The sequence below is a fragment of the Mastigoproctus giganteus genome, chromosome 13 (genome assembly GCF_048544385.1).
Source record: "Mastigoproctus giganteus isolate SK-2022 chromosome 13, ASM4854438v1, whole genome shotgun sequence".
Taxonomy (NCBI): domain Eukaryota; kingdom Metazoa; phylum Arthropoda; class Arachnida; order Uropygi; family Thelyphonidae; genus Mastigoproctus; species Mastigoproctus giganteus.
The window spans coordinates 20,067,740-20,081,719 of record NC_143587.1 but is presented as its reverse complement, the minus strand read 5'-3'; the positions used below and the strand labels follow the sequence as shown (position 1 = coordinate 20,081,719).

The following is a 13,980-nucleotide window of genomic DNA, read 5'->3' as shown; positions in this document are numbered from 1 at the left end:
CCACGGACTGAAGATGTGCAAATATATCCCCAATTCACAAAGAGGGAATGACAGGTGACACAAGTAATTACAGACCAGTTAGTTTAACTTCTTTTCCGGGTAAAATAATGAAGTTACTGGTTAAAGATGCATTGCAGAATCATTTACATAAGACTGCAGCAATACTTCAGACACAGCATGGGTTTGTTAAGAAAAGCTTTGTCTGACAAATTTGATTGGATATTATGGTGTGGTTACAAAGGAACTGGATGCAAAAAATAATTTTGATATCTAGGAAAGCTTTTGACACTGTTGTGCATGGAACACTACTGTACAAATTGGAGCAGAATGGTATTAAGGGTAAGTTGCTACAATGGATAAAAGGATGGTTTAGTGGTAGAAGACAGAGGATGATAATCAATAGGCACTGCTCTTCGTGGACTAATGTTATTAGTGGAGTCCCACAGGGTTTGGTGTTGGGTCCATTGTTGTTTTGTATATTTATCAATGATATTGATGAAAGTATATCAGGCTTAATGTCGAAGTTTGCAGATGATACAAAGATTGGTAGGGTTGTTAATTACAGTAATGGCAGTGTGCTACTGCAACAGGATCTAGATAATTTGGGCAGATGGGCTAAGAAGTGGCAACTGAAGTTTAACCTTGACAAATGCAAAGTACTGCATATGGGTAGAAGTAACCCTAGAGAAACGTACCAACTGTGTGGTACTATGCTTAAGGTGGTAGAAAATGAAAAAGACCTGGGATTAATTGTGCAGTCAGATATGAAGTTTTCTGAGCAATGCAGACAGGTTGCCTGGGCAGGTCATGGGGTTTTGTCAATAATATATAGGAATTTTGCTAGCAGGGAAAAGGAGGTGATTGTCCCTCTGTATAAGGCAATGGTCACGCCATGCCTTGAGTACTGCATACAGGTCTGGAGGCATCATTTTAGGAAGGATGTAGATTTGCTTGAGTGTGTACATAGAAGGGCAACAACAGAGGCTTAAGTTCTGCAAATTGCAGCATCTGGAGACTAGGCACTTGGGAGCTGATCTGATTGAGGCCTTGAATGCTTGAATGATAAGGCCTTGAATGGGTTGAGCATGCTGAATTCTGATGAGATTTTTCCACTTGTTCAGATTACGAACCTAAGGGGGCATAAATTAAAACTGAGGAAAGACAGCTGTAGAATAGATGTGCGGAAATTTGCCTTTAGCCAGCAGGTGATTAATTGTTGGAACAAACTTCCATCTGTCGTGGAAGTTGATATATTATAAATTAATTTAACTACTTTGGTAGATGGCTACATTAAATTGATGCTTTTGCACTAACCTACATTGAAGTTGATAGGTTAAATAAATGTAAGGAGGAACTGGACAAACATTTAGAGGGAGTGGTTGTGTGAATTTTTTTTTTTTTTTTTGGCTGATGCTACATAAGCTCATACGCTTGCTTTCTTGTATCGCATGCCTCGATTACTATTACTATTAAATTCACACGAGGGAAAGTGGCACCAAAAGTTAATCGAACTAACAGAGAGCTAAATGATTTTGTTTGTTTGTTATTTGGTTTTTAGGAGCATTAGCAACTAAGGCCATACTGCTCCGGGATATGCGGTGGTCATTCCCTGACCTTTCCGCATGCTCCGTATTTGGTGGTGACGAGCTCGAACCCCCGGTCTAATCAAGAAGCGTGTGCTACGCACTGCTGCTCCTTCCCACCTGGCTATGGAGGCGCCTAAATGATTTTGTAATAAATGAGAGGAAAGTGAAAGAGAAACTGTTGACGTTAACCATAAGCAATGCACTTGGGGTGGATGGAATCAGTCCAATTATATTAAGGGAGGCAGCAATGGAAGGAAGCAAACCCATAGCCATAATTATGAGAGCTTCCTTGGATTCGTGGGAAGTCACCACAGAATGGAGATCTGCAAATATTCCCCCAATTCACAAAGGGGGAATCAAAGGGTGACACAAGTAATTACAGACCTGTTAGTTTAACTTTTGTTCCAGGGAAAATAATGGATGGAGTCACTGGTAAAAGAAGTAATGCAGGATCATCTACAAAAAGTTGCAATTATACTTCAGACACGGCATGGGTTTATTAAGAGGAAATCTTGTCTGACCAATTTTACTGGATACTACGATGTGATCACAAAAGAACTGGATGCAAAAAATTATTTCATATCATATACTTGGATTTCGAGAAAGTGTTTGATACTGCTGGACATAAAACCCTGCTGTAAAAATTGGAGCAATGTGGCATTAAGGGCAAGTTGCTGCTATGGATAAAGGGATGATTGAGTGAGAGAAGACAGACAGTGGTAATTAATGGACATTGCTCTCTGTGGACTAATATTATCAGTGGAGTCACCAAGCATTTGGTGCTGGGTCCATTGTTGTTTTCTGTATTTATTAATGATATTGATGAAGGCATATCAGGCTTAATGTCCAAGTTTGTAGATGATACAAAGTTTGGCAGGGTGGATAATGACAAGAATGACAGTAATTGCAAAAGGATCCAGAAAAGTTAGGCAGATGGTCTGAGAAATGGCAAAGTACTGCATATGGTTAGCGATAACCCCAGAGTAATGTATCATCTCTGTGGTACTACACTCAGGGTAGTGGAAAATGAAAAAGACCTGGGTGTAATTGTGCAGTCAAATATGAAGTTCTCTGAGCAATGCAGACAATCTGCTAGAGAAAACATGGGGGTTCTGTCAACGTTATGCAGCAGTTTTGCTAGCAGGGATAATAGGGCAATGGTCAAGCCACCTCTTGAGTACTGCATACAGGTCTGAATGCCTTATTTTAGGAAGGATGTAGAGCTGCTGGAATGTGTACAGAGAAGGGCAACTAAGATTGGTGAGGGGAACAAAGGAGAGCACTTACCAAGAAAGGCTTCAGTTCTGCAAATAGAAGCATCTAGAAACTAGGCACCTGCAAGATGATTTGATTGAGTTGTTTAAGGTTTTGAATGGACTGAGCAAGATCAATGCTGATTGGATTCTTCCTCTTGCTCAGACTACACATATGAAGGGACGTAAATTCAAACTGAGGAAGTACGGTTGCTGAATAGTTGTGTGGAAGTTTGCCTTTAGTCGGCGGGTGGTTGATTGTTGGAACCAACTTCTATCTGTTGTTGTGGAAGCTGATAGCTTAAACAAATTCAAGGAAGAACTAGAAATACTGGAGAAAATGAATAGGTCAAATGGGAGGGTTTTTTTTTTTTTTTTTTTGCTGATGCTGTATTAGCTTGCATTCTTGCATCATTTGCCAATACTGATGCTAATATCAATAAATATAATGAAAAATAAAATAAAAATGACACTTTTATTTCACATTAAGATCAGGAAGCTCTTAACTTACCATCTACCTGTTCCTGAGTGAATCCTTGCCCGAATCCAGCCTGATCCCAATCGAGCATCATCTGCTCATTTTCAACATCCTCTTCTTTCCCACTTAAGGATGGAGCCTAAAAATAAAAAAAATAGATAAAATAAAATAAAACATGAAATGAGACAAGTGAATATAATTTCAGGATTGATATCTTATACTGCTCTATTGGATGTAACATCAACCTATAGAATAAACTACAACCTATAAAATTGCAATAAAAACTATAATGTTTATTAAATGCGAATAACACAAATTAAACCATGTGATTTGTTAAAATGAATTTTACTGTGTATGATATTATATAAAATAAGTTAAACTGCCACTAAATAAAACAACTTCATTGGCAACAAATCTGTATTACTAACTGAATCTTGTCATCAGGCCTAATCAGGTAAGATTTGGAATCTGTTCCTAACTTTACAGGATGGAAGAATGAAAATGGGATTTAATAATGGATCTAGAAATATTGCCAATTATTAAGTAGTTCTATTGTGTGAGAAATCAACTTACTTAACATATCTTTTTACACAATAAAATTCACTTCAACAAATCATGTGGTTTAAATGCTGTTATTCACATTTAATTAACTGATTATGAACAACCATATTACATCCTTTTCTAAACATAAACATTTATGTTAAGTATAAAGTTATAGAATTCTTATAGTACCGTGATAATAGACTAAATATAAAAATAGCGAAATGCTTAAAGTGCGGTACTCACCTCGAATATAATCTGCAATAGTTTTATGAAAAGACTGATGGCTAAATATAAGGTGGAATGGTTAAGTTAATGCATTAAGGTGGGATGAGATTTAATTTAACGGAATTTTAAAATAAGTGCAAGGAAGTAGAAGTGCACTACTCCGTCCCTGGTTGTCATAAAGTAGAAAATAGTTAATCTGGAACATAAAAGAATTGATATTGCCAATAGTCGTGACGACAGACTTTTGTTAAGTTATAACGTCTTCAGTTGGCGGTGTTAAATGAGAAGTAACGCGTGCTGTATTTTAAGGAATTTTCTACTCTCGTGATGCTCTTTGGGACACGTGGGAATCTCAGATGTGAGAGATTCCAAGCCGAGGAAAGGTGAAAGGGAAGTTTTGCATTTAGGATGTTGAGATTAGTATTGTGTCGAAACCATTCGATAATGAGGGCTTCATATTGAAGAATTTTGTGTGGCTGGTTTTAAGTCATAAAATATATACGCAAATATACACATCATCCTCCCATACCATAATGAACTTGCCGGACAATTCCGCCGTGTGTTTACAGGTACAGATACCTCCCTTATTTTTTCAGCTTATAATAAACTCAGATCCTTATTCAACACTTACAAAGATACACATAAATACCCAACCAACGATTTGAACAATATAATTTACTTGATTAAATGTCAACCAAACTGTGATGCCTGTTATATTGGTAGTACTACTACCAAGTTTGGTTCTACCAAAACCTCCAACACTCGCGCGTACTACCACTATAATAGTCTTAGATCGGGACAAGCTAGTACAGAACTCATAATTCATGCCCAAACCCACAATCACACTCCTTTAATTGACTCCACTATCACCATTATAAGACTTAAAACCAGCCACAAAATTCTTCAATATGAAGCCCTCATTATCGAATGGTTTCGACACAATGCTAATCTCAACATCCTAAACGCAAAACTTCCCTTTCACCTTTCCTCGGCTTGGAATCTCTCACATCTGAGATTCCCACGTGTCCCAAAGAGCATCACGAGAGTAGAAAATTCCTTAAAATACAGCACGCGTTACTTCTCATTTAACACCGCCAACTGAAGACGTTATAACTTAACGAAAGTCTGTCGTCACAACTATTGGCAATATCAATTCTTTTATGTTCCAGATTAACTATTTTCTACTTTATGACAACCAGGGACGGAGTAGTGCACTTCTGCTTCTTTGCGCTTATTTTAAAATTCCGTTAAATTAAATCTCATCCCACATTAATGCATTAACTTAACCATTCCACCTTATATTTAGCCATCAGTCTTTTCATAAAACTATTGCAGATTATATTCAAGGTGAGTACTGCACTTTAAGCATTTCACTATTTTTATATTTAGTGTACATTTATGTTATAAAATTAATGTTAAGGAAACACCAATAAAATCATATAAGCATAAATCACATAAAAAAACAAAATGAATATAAATAAATCATATAAAATGCAGAAATAAGATAGAAACACATAAGTAGGATTAAGGTAACTTTAGTGGGTGTCAAGTTGGTTTCTCAATTCATTCATAGCACACTATTACCTTTAACAGATATCCATAAAACAGCAATTTTGCATGTTGCAAAATGAACATCTAAACACGTGAGAAACAGTCAGCATCAAAAGCCTAATTTCTGTTTTTCTTAATTTATTATATTCATCTTTTGTCCCCGAAACAGCTTTCATTATGCTGTTTCTTAAAAATTATAACCTAAAGAAATTTAAATCCAATGTAAACAAGTAATGTTCCCCGCACTTAACCTACTTATATTGCTTTCTGGGGATTACCATAAAAGAATACAAGTAGAATGCATATTGTAAAATGAGTGGATGTAACTGGCTCAACAAATACATAAAGAACCATACCATGTTCATAAAATTTAATGTTTACACAGCATACTAGAAGTTATATATTGTTTGTCTTGAATTCTTCAGGTACGGAATTTTTATACACTAATTTATACAACAGGATAATTGCTTCTTTGTTCATTCCAGCAGTGTTCCTATATAGCACTGACTGTTTGCTTGTTTTTTTAGCTTGTTAACTGTTTAAAAAAGTTTTCAAATGAGACTGAAATATCCATTGTTCACCTGATATTTTGAAACTTTTGAGTGTTGTTATTTCAACACCTCTTCACTAAAAATATAATTTTTTAGGAAGTATGAATATTGTTCTCTACAGGAGAAATGCAAATAGTAAATAATAATGAAATTGCAGGTATAAACAAGGTAGTAACCTTTAATAAAAACTACAGATACAAAATTAAGGTAAACTAAATGAATAGAATAAATTAAAGTAAAGTAGCTTTCGAGTCTGAGGGACTCTTCATCAGCTCGAACATAAACATTAGTATGAAACAAATAATGCCTTACATGACCATGCTTTGTTTGCCTTAGGCATGGTCATGTAAGGCAAACAAAGCATGACATGAGCACAAGCAACAGTAGAGACAACAGTAGAGGTGCTTGTAGCTGCGAATGCAGGGCACACACATGGGGCACATGCCAATGTTTATCACATTGCAGGATAGCTGCCTCCATGATTGGATGTATGTGCATGCCTTTATTGCGGTTAAAAATACTATGACAACCGGATATATGGAGTGATTTGAGCCATACTCGTTGATGGTAATTGTGTGAGTGATCGATGATTTTGATATGGCGTGGGTTAAGGTCATGTTGAGAAGACCAATAGTGCTTTGTGACCACAGAGTGCTCGTAATCGGCAGATTGGAGGCTCTCATGTTCTTGGTGCCTCCTGGCAGATTCCCTGATGTAGCAACTACCACAGTCATGGCAGGCAATGCGATACACCGAGCCGCTGCATAACAAGGCAGGGATGGGCGTTTTTACCCTCGAAAGAAGGGATTGCAGTTTTTTACCAAGAAACTGAAAACATTTTATTCGGTGAGCACGTAGAATTTTAGAGAGGCGTTGTAAGATGCCAGTGTAATAAGGGATAAAGGCAGTCAAGAACGTGTCATCACTGTGGGAGGCTCTGGGGTGTGTGACAAGCTCACGGGGTCACAGATCACATTTATCCAGGGCACAGGCAGGGTAGCCACAGACAGATCTGTTTTTACTTTCGAAACTTCACTGCAACAAAGGCATACGCATACATCCAATCATGGAGGCAGTTATCCTGCAATGTGACAAGTGTTGGCAAGCGCCCCATGTATGCACCCTGCATTCGCAGCTAAAAGCATCTAGTTCTGGTGCTTCCGTAGCCAGGTGGGCAGAAGCAGCAGTGTGTAGCACACACTTCTTGATTAGACTGGGATTCGAACCCGTGACCACCAAATACGGAGGATGCGGAAAGGTCAGGGAATGACCACCGCATATCCCCAGAGCAATATGGCCTTAGTTGCTAATGCTTCTAAAAAACCAAATAACAAACAAACAAGCATCTAGTTCTAACCAGTAATTGTCTCTACTGATGCTTGCACTCATGTCACGCTTTGTTTGCCTTACATGACCACACCCAGGCATTATTTGTTTCATACTAACGTTCAAACTGATGAAGAGTCCCTCAGACTTGAAAGTGCTTTACCTTAATTTATTTAATTTAATTTATTCTATTCATTTAGTTTACCTTAATTTTGTACCTGTAGTTTCCATTAACCTTGTTTGTAGCTACAATTTCATTATTATTTACTATTTCCGTTTCTCTGGTGGAGAACAATATTCATACTTCCTATACTATGGATCTTGGAACAAGAGGCCTAAATAACTGAAATTAAGCGAGGTGTCGAACAAAACATTTTCTCCTATGCTTTACTATGGGATGCATTTAATTATAATTTTTTCTTAATAGTAAATTTATCAGTTCTCAATGCAGATTTACATGCCACATTCTTCAGTTATCAAGTTTTAGCATCTATGTACTGCCTTACAAATCTCACATATAGCTGTTGATGAAACCATCAAACATAGTCCAAGTCCCTTTAAAGTTCTAACGTCGCAGACTGTATGGCAGCTCGCACTGGATAACTTCATTAGCAGTGTTACATCAGGAACCACCTGTTATGTCACCAGAGACTACCTGCTATCTGATGAGAGGAGCCAAACAGGCTGTCTCATCCTTTAACTAACTCAACTGATTAACTTTGGTTATGCTATTTTGTTTAAAAGTAGTACAATACCAAGGCAGCATGTGGTAACATGAAGTCTACTCTGCTGTGAACATTAAGACAAATGCAGTTTAACTGCATTTGTCTTAATGTTTTTTGGGGCTTGCAGTTTAACTGAAAGCCCCCAAAAAAACCACAATAAGAACGCAGAAGCCGATCTACTTTTCATAATTTTGAAAAAGTCAAAGGGATAATTACTTTTCCTCATTTTTCAACTCATTTTGATGAACCTTTAAAAAATAAGAAGTTCAAATTTATAAAATAGTTATGATGGGTAACCTTTTCAAAGTTATGAAATGTGTGAGGGGAGGTCCTTGTCCTCGTATTTTTTTGTGGCTGGTAGGATTTCAAATGCTGATGTCTTAATGCTCATAGCAGAACAAACAAACCTCATGTTACCACATTCTGCTTTTTTATTGTACTACTTTTAAGCAAATATCATGAGCAAGAGCTCATTTAGTTAAAAGATGAGAGAGCCTGTTTTGGTACATTGTCTCCATCATCACTTATAACAGCGTTTCTCAAACTGTGTTCCGTGAGATGTGAACAAGTGATCTGCAAAAAATCGTAATTAATAATTAATAAAATAAAATAAATAAATTTTGCATATTTGTAGTGTACACCACTTTTGTATCATTATAATATTTAACATAACTTTTTTTTGGTTATTAATATACTGGCACAGACTAATAACCCTAATAACCAAATAGACCACAGAACACTTTATTTTTGCATAGAGATGCAATGTATGCATAGAGGTAATGACATCTACGCAAAAGTAGCAATGTGGTGATCTAGTATGCCATTTGTATGAGATTTAGCAGCCTGGAGTTGTTTGTTTGTTATTTGGAGCATTAGCAACTAAGGCCATATTGCTCCGGGAAATGAGGTGGTCATTCCCTGACCTTTCCACATCCTCTATATTTGGTGGTGACGGGCTCGAACCCCGGTCTAATCAAGAAACGTGTGCTACGCACTGCTGCTCCTTCCCACCTGGCTACAGAGGCGCCCGCAGCCTGGAGTACATGGGTTGAAGGAGAGGAGGAAGCGAACCGATATCATAACTAAACTCACTTCTTTGTATAAATTTTTTTGATAATTATTAGTATTTCAAAATATTATTATTAAAATATGTGACCATGGATTTGTGGTTGAAAAAAGGAACTTTAAAACGAGAAGCAAAGTACTTCTAGTAGTGCAACTGTGGTCAATGAAAACGAACACAATATTGTCCCACTTCAAAGTGAGGATGAACAATCGCAGCCTTTTGTTCCCCAAAAATCCAAAGTGAAAAAACAGGAACCAACTAATAAAAGACCAAAACGAAAGTATAATGACAGTTATTTGAATTTTGGCTTTACATGTGTTGGAAATAAAGATGCTCCTGATGCACAGTGAGTCATATGTAATAAAATATTAGCAACAGTTCTTTGGCTCCCGCTAAACTTCTCTTTCGTAATTGTTCGGTGAATATGTCATGTTGTTGTTATTGTTGTTATTTGGTTTTAGGAGCATTAGCAACTAAGGCCATATTGCTCCGCTGCGGTGGTCATTCCCTGACCTTTCCGCATGCTCCGTATTTGGTGGTGACGGGCTCGAACCCTGGTCTAATCAAGAAGAGTATGCTACGCACTGCTGCTCCTTCCCACCTGGCTATGGAGGCACCTTGTCAATATGTCATGAGATGAAAAGTGTTCTGTGAATATGTTGTGAGATGAAGTGTTCCATGACTAAAAAGGTTTGGGAAACACTGACTTAGAAGGTAATCTCTAGTAACAATTTCCTGATATAACAGTGTTAATGAAGTTATCCAGTGTAAACTGCCATACCGTATACGTCAGAACTTTTAAATTATAAAATAGCTAATGCTATTTGGTTCTTCAAAATTAAGAAAAGTAGAACTTCCTCATATTGTTTTTTAGGTGTTTGCATATACATAAGTTGGCTTTGCATTAGCAAAATGTACCTAATACCTCATGGGGCCACCTTCTTCCCATAATACAGCTTGTATTAGCATGAATCTTGGCATGAATTCCAAAAGGTGTTGCAGGGTGTCCTGTGGTAGTGCTATCTATGCATTATAACGTGACTAGTAATGCCTACACATTGTCAGGTGGATGGTCCATCAAATGTCCTTTTCTAGTGTAAGCTGCCATACCGTATAGTCTCCAACATGTTCAAGTGGGTTGCCATCAGGTCAATTGGTTGGCCATAGGAGGATGGAGAATTCATTATCATGTTCTTGAAACCAGGTAGCAAAACCTTGAAAAAAAACCTGCCAGGCCCTGTGGCCTGACACACTGTCTTGTTGATAGACGTTAGAGTTGTCAGGATACAGTGTCATCGTGGAGGGGTGTACTTAGTCAGCAACAACATAAAGGTACGTGTTCCATCAAGCCCGGTTAATTAATGGTAATCAGAGGACCTAGGCATGCCACAAAAACAATCCCCAAACAATAACGTCTCCACCTTCAGCCTGCTAAACACCAACAGTGCAACCAGGTGTCATTGTCTCGTATTGCTTTTTCCAAATGCAGATACACCCATCAGCATGATAGAGCTAGAAGTGGGATTCATCAAACTAGGTAACAGATTTCAACATGTTAGTGGTCAGCAGTGGTTAAACTAGGTGGTAGATGACTTTCATCAACCGGTGAAATACCACCACTTTGCTTATTGGAGGCTTGAAGTGGTGATACCCATGTTTAGTCTCTAGAGCAAAGTTTCCGGCATTCCCCCTCCCCCCCATACTTCTCTTTCAACCCATGCACGGTACTAAGTACTATAGGTTTTGATACCTTTCGTGTTTTGGGTTTTCATAAAAAAAAAAAAAAAAAAACTGTGGTTAAAGGCACAGCTTAACAGTGGTTAAACTGTGCCTTGCAGTGAGCATGGGTATCCGTGATGGCTGTTGACTGCCACAGCCTATATGAGCTAATGTCCAGCACACAGTACATGTAGATATTGGTCTTGCTATTCCTATAGTGTAGTAAGTGGTTGGTTGGGCCACTGTGTTGCATTGCTGCTGCATTATGAGATGAGACACACACCACTAGCATCAATTACACATGGCTGTCCCATGTGTGACCTTTGGCTGGTTGTTCAACTGCTGCTGAGTTAGTCACAGTAGACTTGTAGCACCACAAGATGGGAGGCACTTAACCAAGTTGGGTATTGTCACGGTACTGGCAATATCTTGACCATAATCATTCCACGTTTGAAGTCCGAAATATCTCGACACCAACTCACCAGCATCTCAAACTATCCATCCCCTACAAAAGGGGGTTAATGATGCAAAATCAATTCAGTTTACATCCATCTGTCTCTCCATTTGCTTGTAACAACTCAACTCTCACTGGTTGGATTTTGTAAATTTATATTTAATTCTTTTAGAAATATCTGTTGAGTAATCCCAAATTTCAATAGGATTGGACAAACAGTAATCCAGCAATTATTTATTTTTTCCATATAATTTGTATTGAAAAAAGAAATTCATATATCAAATGTAGTTTTAATGGCAACGAAGTTAGCATTGTTAGGCAGTCCATGGAGGCCAGTTTGCTGTTATGCAAGGCTCATGAACATGGTGTTTCTTGTGAAGAGATACGTATATGTATGTATGTACACTGGTGTTCAAAGAAAGTGCATCCCCTTAAAATTGTAACTGTCGTCTGAATAACGTAAGTATATGGCAATATTTCTTGCAGATTGCATCAGATAAGATTGACATGCGTAGGTGATGACATAATATTGCATCAGCTGTTACTTTCAGCTATATAAGCATGCTCTGCAAGAGTTGCAGTCATTCCTTGCTTGTGTCAGGATGGCGAGTTATGTGCAGTTGACGCCACGAAGAAAGAGTGCTATTGTTGCTTTACATGAGGAAGGATGTTCTTCCCATCATATTGCTTATAGAGTGTCTTATAATCAGTCGACAGTGAGTAGATTTCTTTCCAAACTCAAGAATACTGGTTCTTCTGATAGGAAAAAAAGGAACCAGACCAAAACGAGTCTCTACGCCAAAACAGGACTGCGTTTTGAAGCACTTATGCCTTAAAAATCGTAAAGCTTCTTCTTCTGAGCTGAAAAAGAATGGGAAGAACATACAGGAGTGGTAGCAAGCGCAGTAACAGTCAGAAGACCCCTCTTCAAAAATGGACTTGTAGCCTGTTGTCCTAAGAAGAAGCCCATCCTCACACAAAAAATGAAAAAGGCCCAATTCATTTCGTGTAAGGAGCATGTCAAATGGATCCCCAAGCAGTGGAAATCAGTTATTTTCTCGGATGAGAAGAAATTCAACCTGCATGGCTCTGATGGGAGACAAACGATTCGCCATACAAGTGGTGAAGAATACCATCCAGACTGTATGGTGTCTACAGTGAAATTCCCTACCAGCCAAATGATGTGGGGGTCCATTTCGTATCGTGGAGTAGTTCATCTGCAGTTTATAAAGGGTTCCATAAATGCCAATGGATACCTGGCAATATTGGAAGGCAAATTTCTGCCAACCATTAGAGACCATTTCAGCCTGCCAAGTAACTGCATCTTTCAGGACAACTCTGCTCCTTGTCATCAGGCAAAAAGTGTAAGTAGGCACTTTTGTAGTTACTTTAGTTTCATTTCTGCATTAGAGGTTCGACATTAGAGGTTTTACATTTGTGTTTACGACAGTGTTTACATTTTTTACAGGTGAAAAAATGGTTGGAAGAACGGTCTGTTTTGTTGTTTTGTTGTTTGATTTTTAGGAGCATTAGCAACTAAGGCCATATTGCTCTGGGATATGCAGTGGTCATTCCCTGACCTTTCCGTATCCTCCATATTTGGTGGCGGCGGGCTCGAACCCCGGTCTAATCAAGAAGCATGTGCTATGCACTGCTGCTCCTTCCCACCTGGCTACGGAGGCGCCGGAAGAACGGTCTATTACAACTGCTAGCTGGCCAGGAAACAGCCCGGACCTGAATCTTATAGAGAACTGTTGAAATCATATGGAATCTGCAGTTGCCAGAAAGAAACCAAAGATCCTTCGTGAATTTCAGGAAGCCATAATTCGTGTTTAGAACCATGAACTATCAGTTGATTATCTTCAGAAATTGATCTTGTCAATGCCTCAACGGTGTGCTGCTGCTGTCATCAGGGCCAGAGGTGGTTCAACTAAATATTAGTTTGCACCTGGTGAACTTTTCATTTTGTTTTCCATTTAAAATGATAAACTGAAGCAAATTGAGCGTTTCTGGTAACATTTCCGCCATAATTGTTGTGTTTACCAAAACTGTTGTATAAAGGTTGCAAATGCTCATTTTGGAATATTTTGAGAGCACCTGTCAAATATTACTTAGCTTTGCCTTAACCATTAATAAATATCTTTTGTTTATATTTCTATTTATGATGCTAGTCATTAATGTAACATACCATCGCGAAAAATGGTTAGAAATGTGAAATTCCTAGGCGATGCACTTTCTTTGAACACCAGTGTATATACATAAAGAGAGAAAGAAGATAAAGTAAATTAATATTAGTATTAGCAATGGTCACATGGTGCAAGGAAGCCAATGGCTTAAGCTGCACCAGCCAAAAAAAAAATAAAAATAATAATAATAATAAAAATAAATAAATAACAAAAATAAAATAACAAAAAAATAAATAAAATAAAATAAGAAAATAATAATAAGAAGAAAAAAATTTAACAAAAAAATAATAATAATTAATAAATAAGAGAAAAGGAAA

At 37.8% G+C, this 13,980-nt stretch overlaps 1 protein-coding gene across 2 annotated transcripts in view; it reads right to left on the bottom strand.

Annotated features, from left to right (window-relative positions):
- Window positions 1–13,980, bottom strand: part of LOC150075837 (armadillo segment polarity protein-like) — a 120,442-nt gene that overhangs the window by 85,694 nt on the left and 20,768 nt on the right. For both annotated transcript variants that reach the window (XM_090388187.1, XM_090388188.1), the window contains exon 4: window positions 3,351–3,456. In XM_090388187.1, the coding sequence (XP_090244313.1) occupies window positions 3,351–3,456 (106 nt within the window). The remainder of the gene's footprint in view (window positions 1–3,350; window positions 3,457–13,980) is intronic.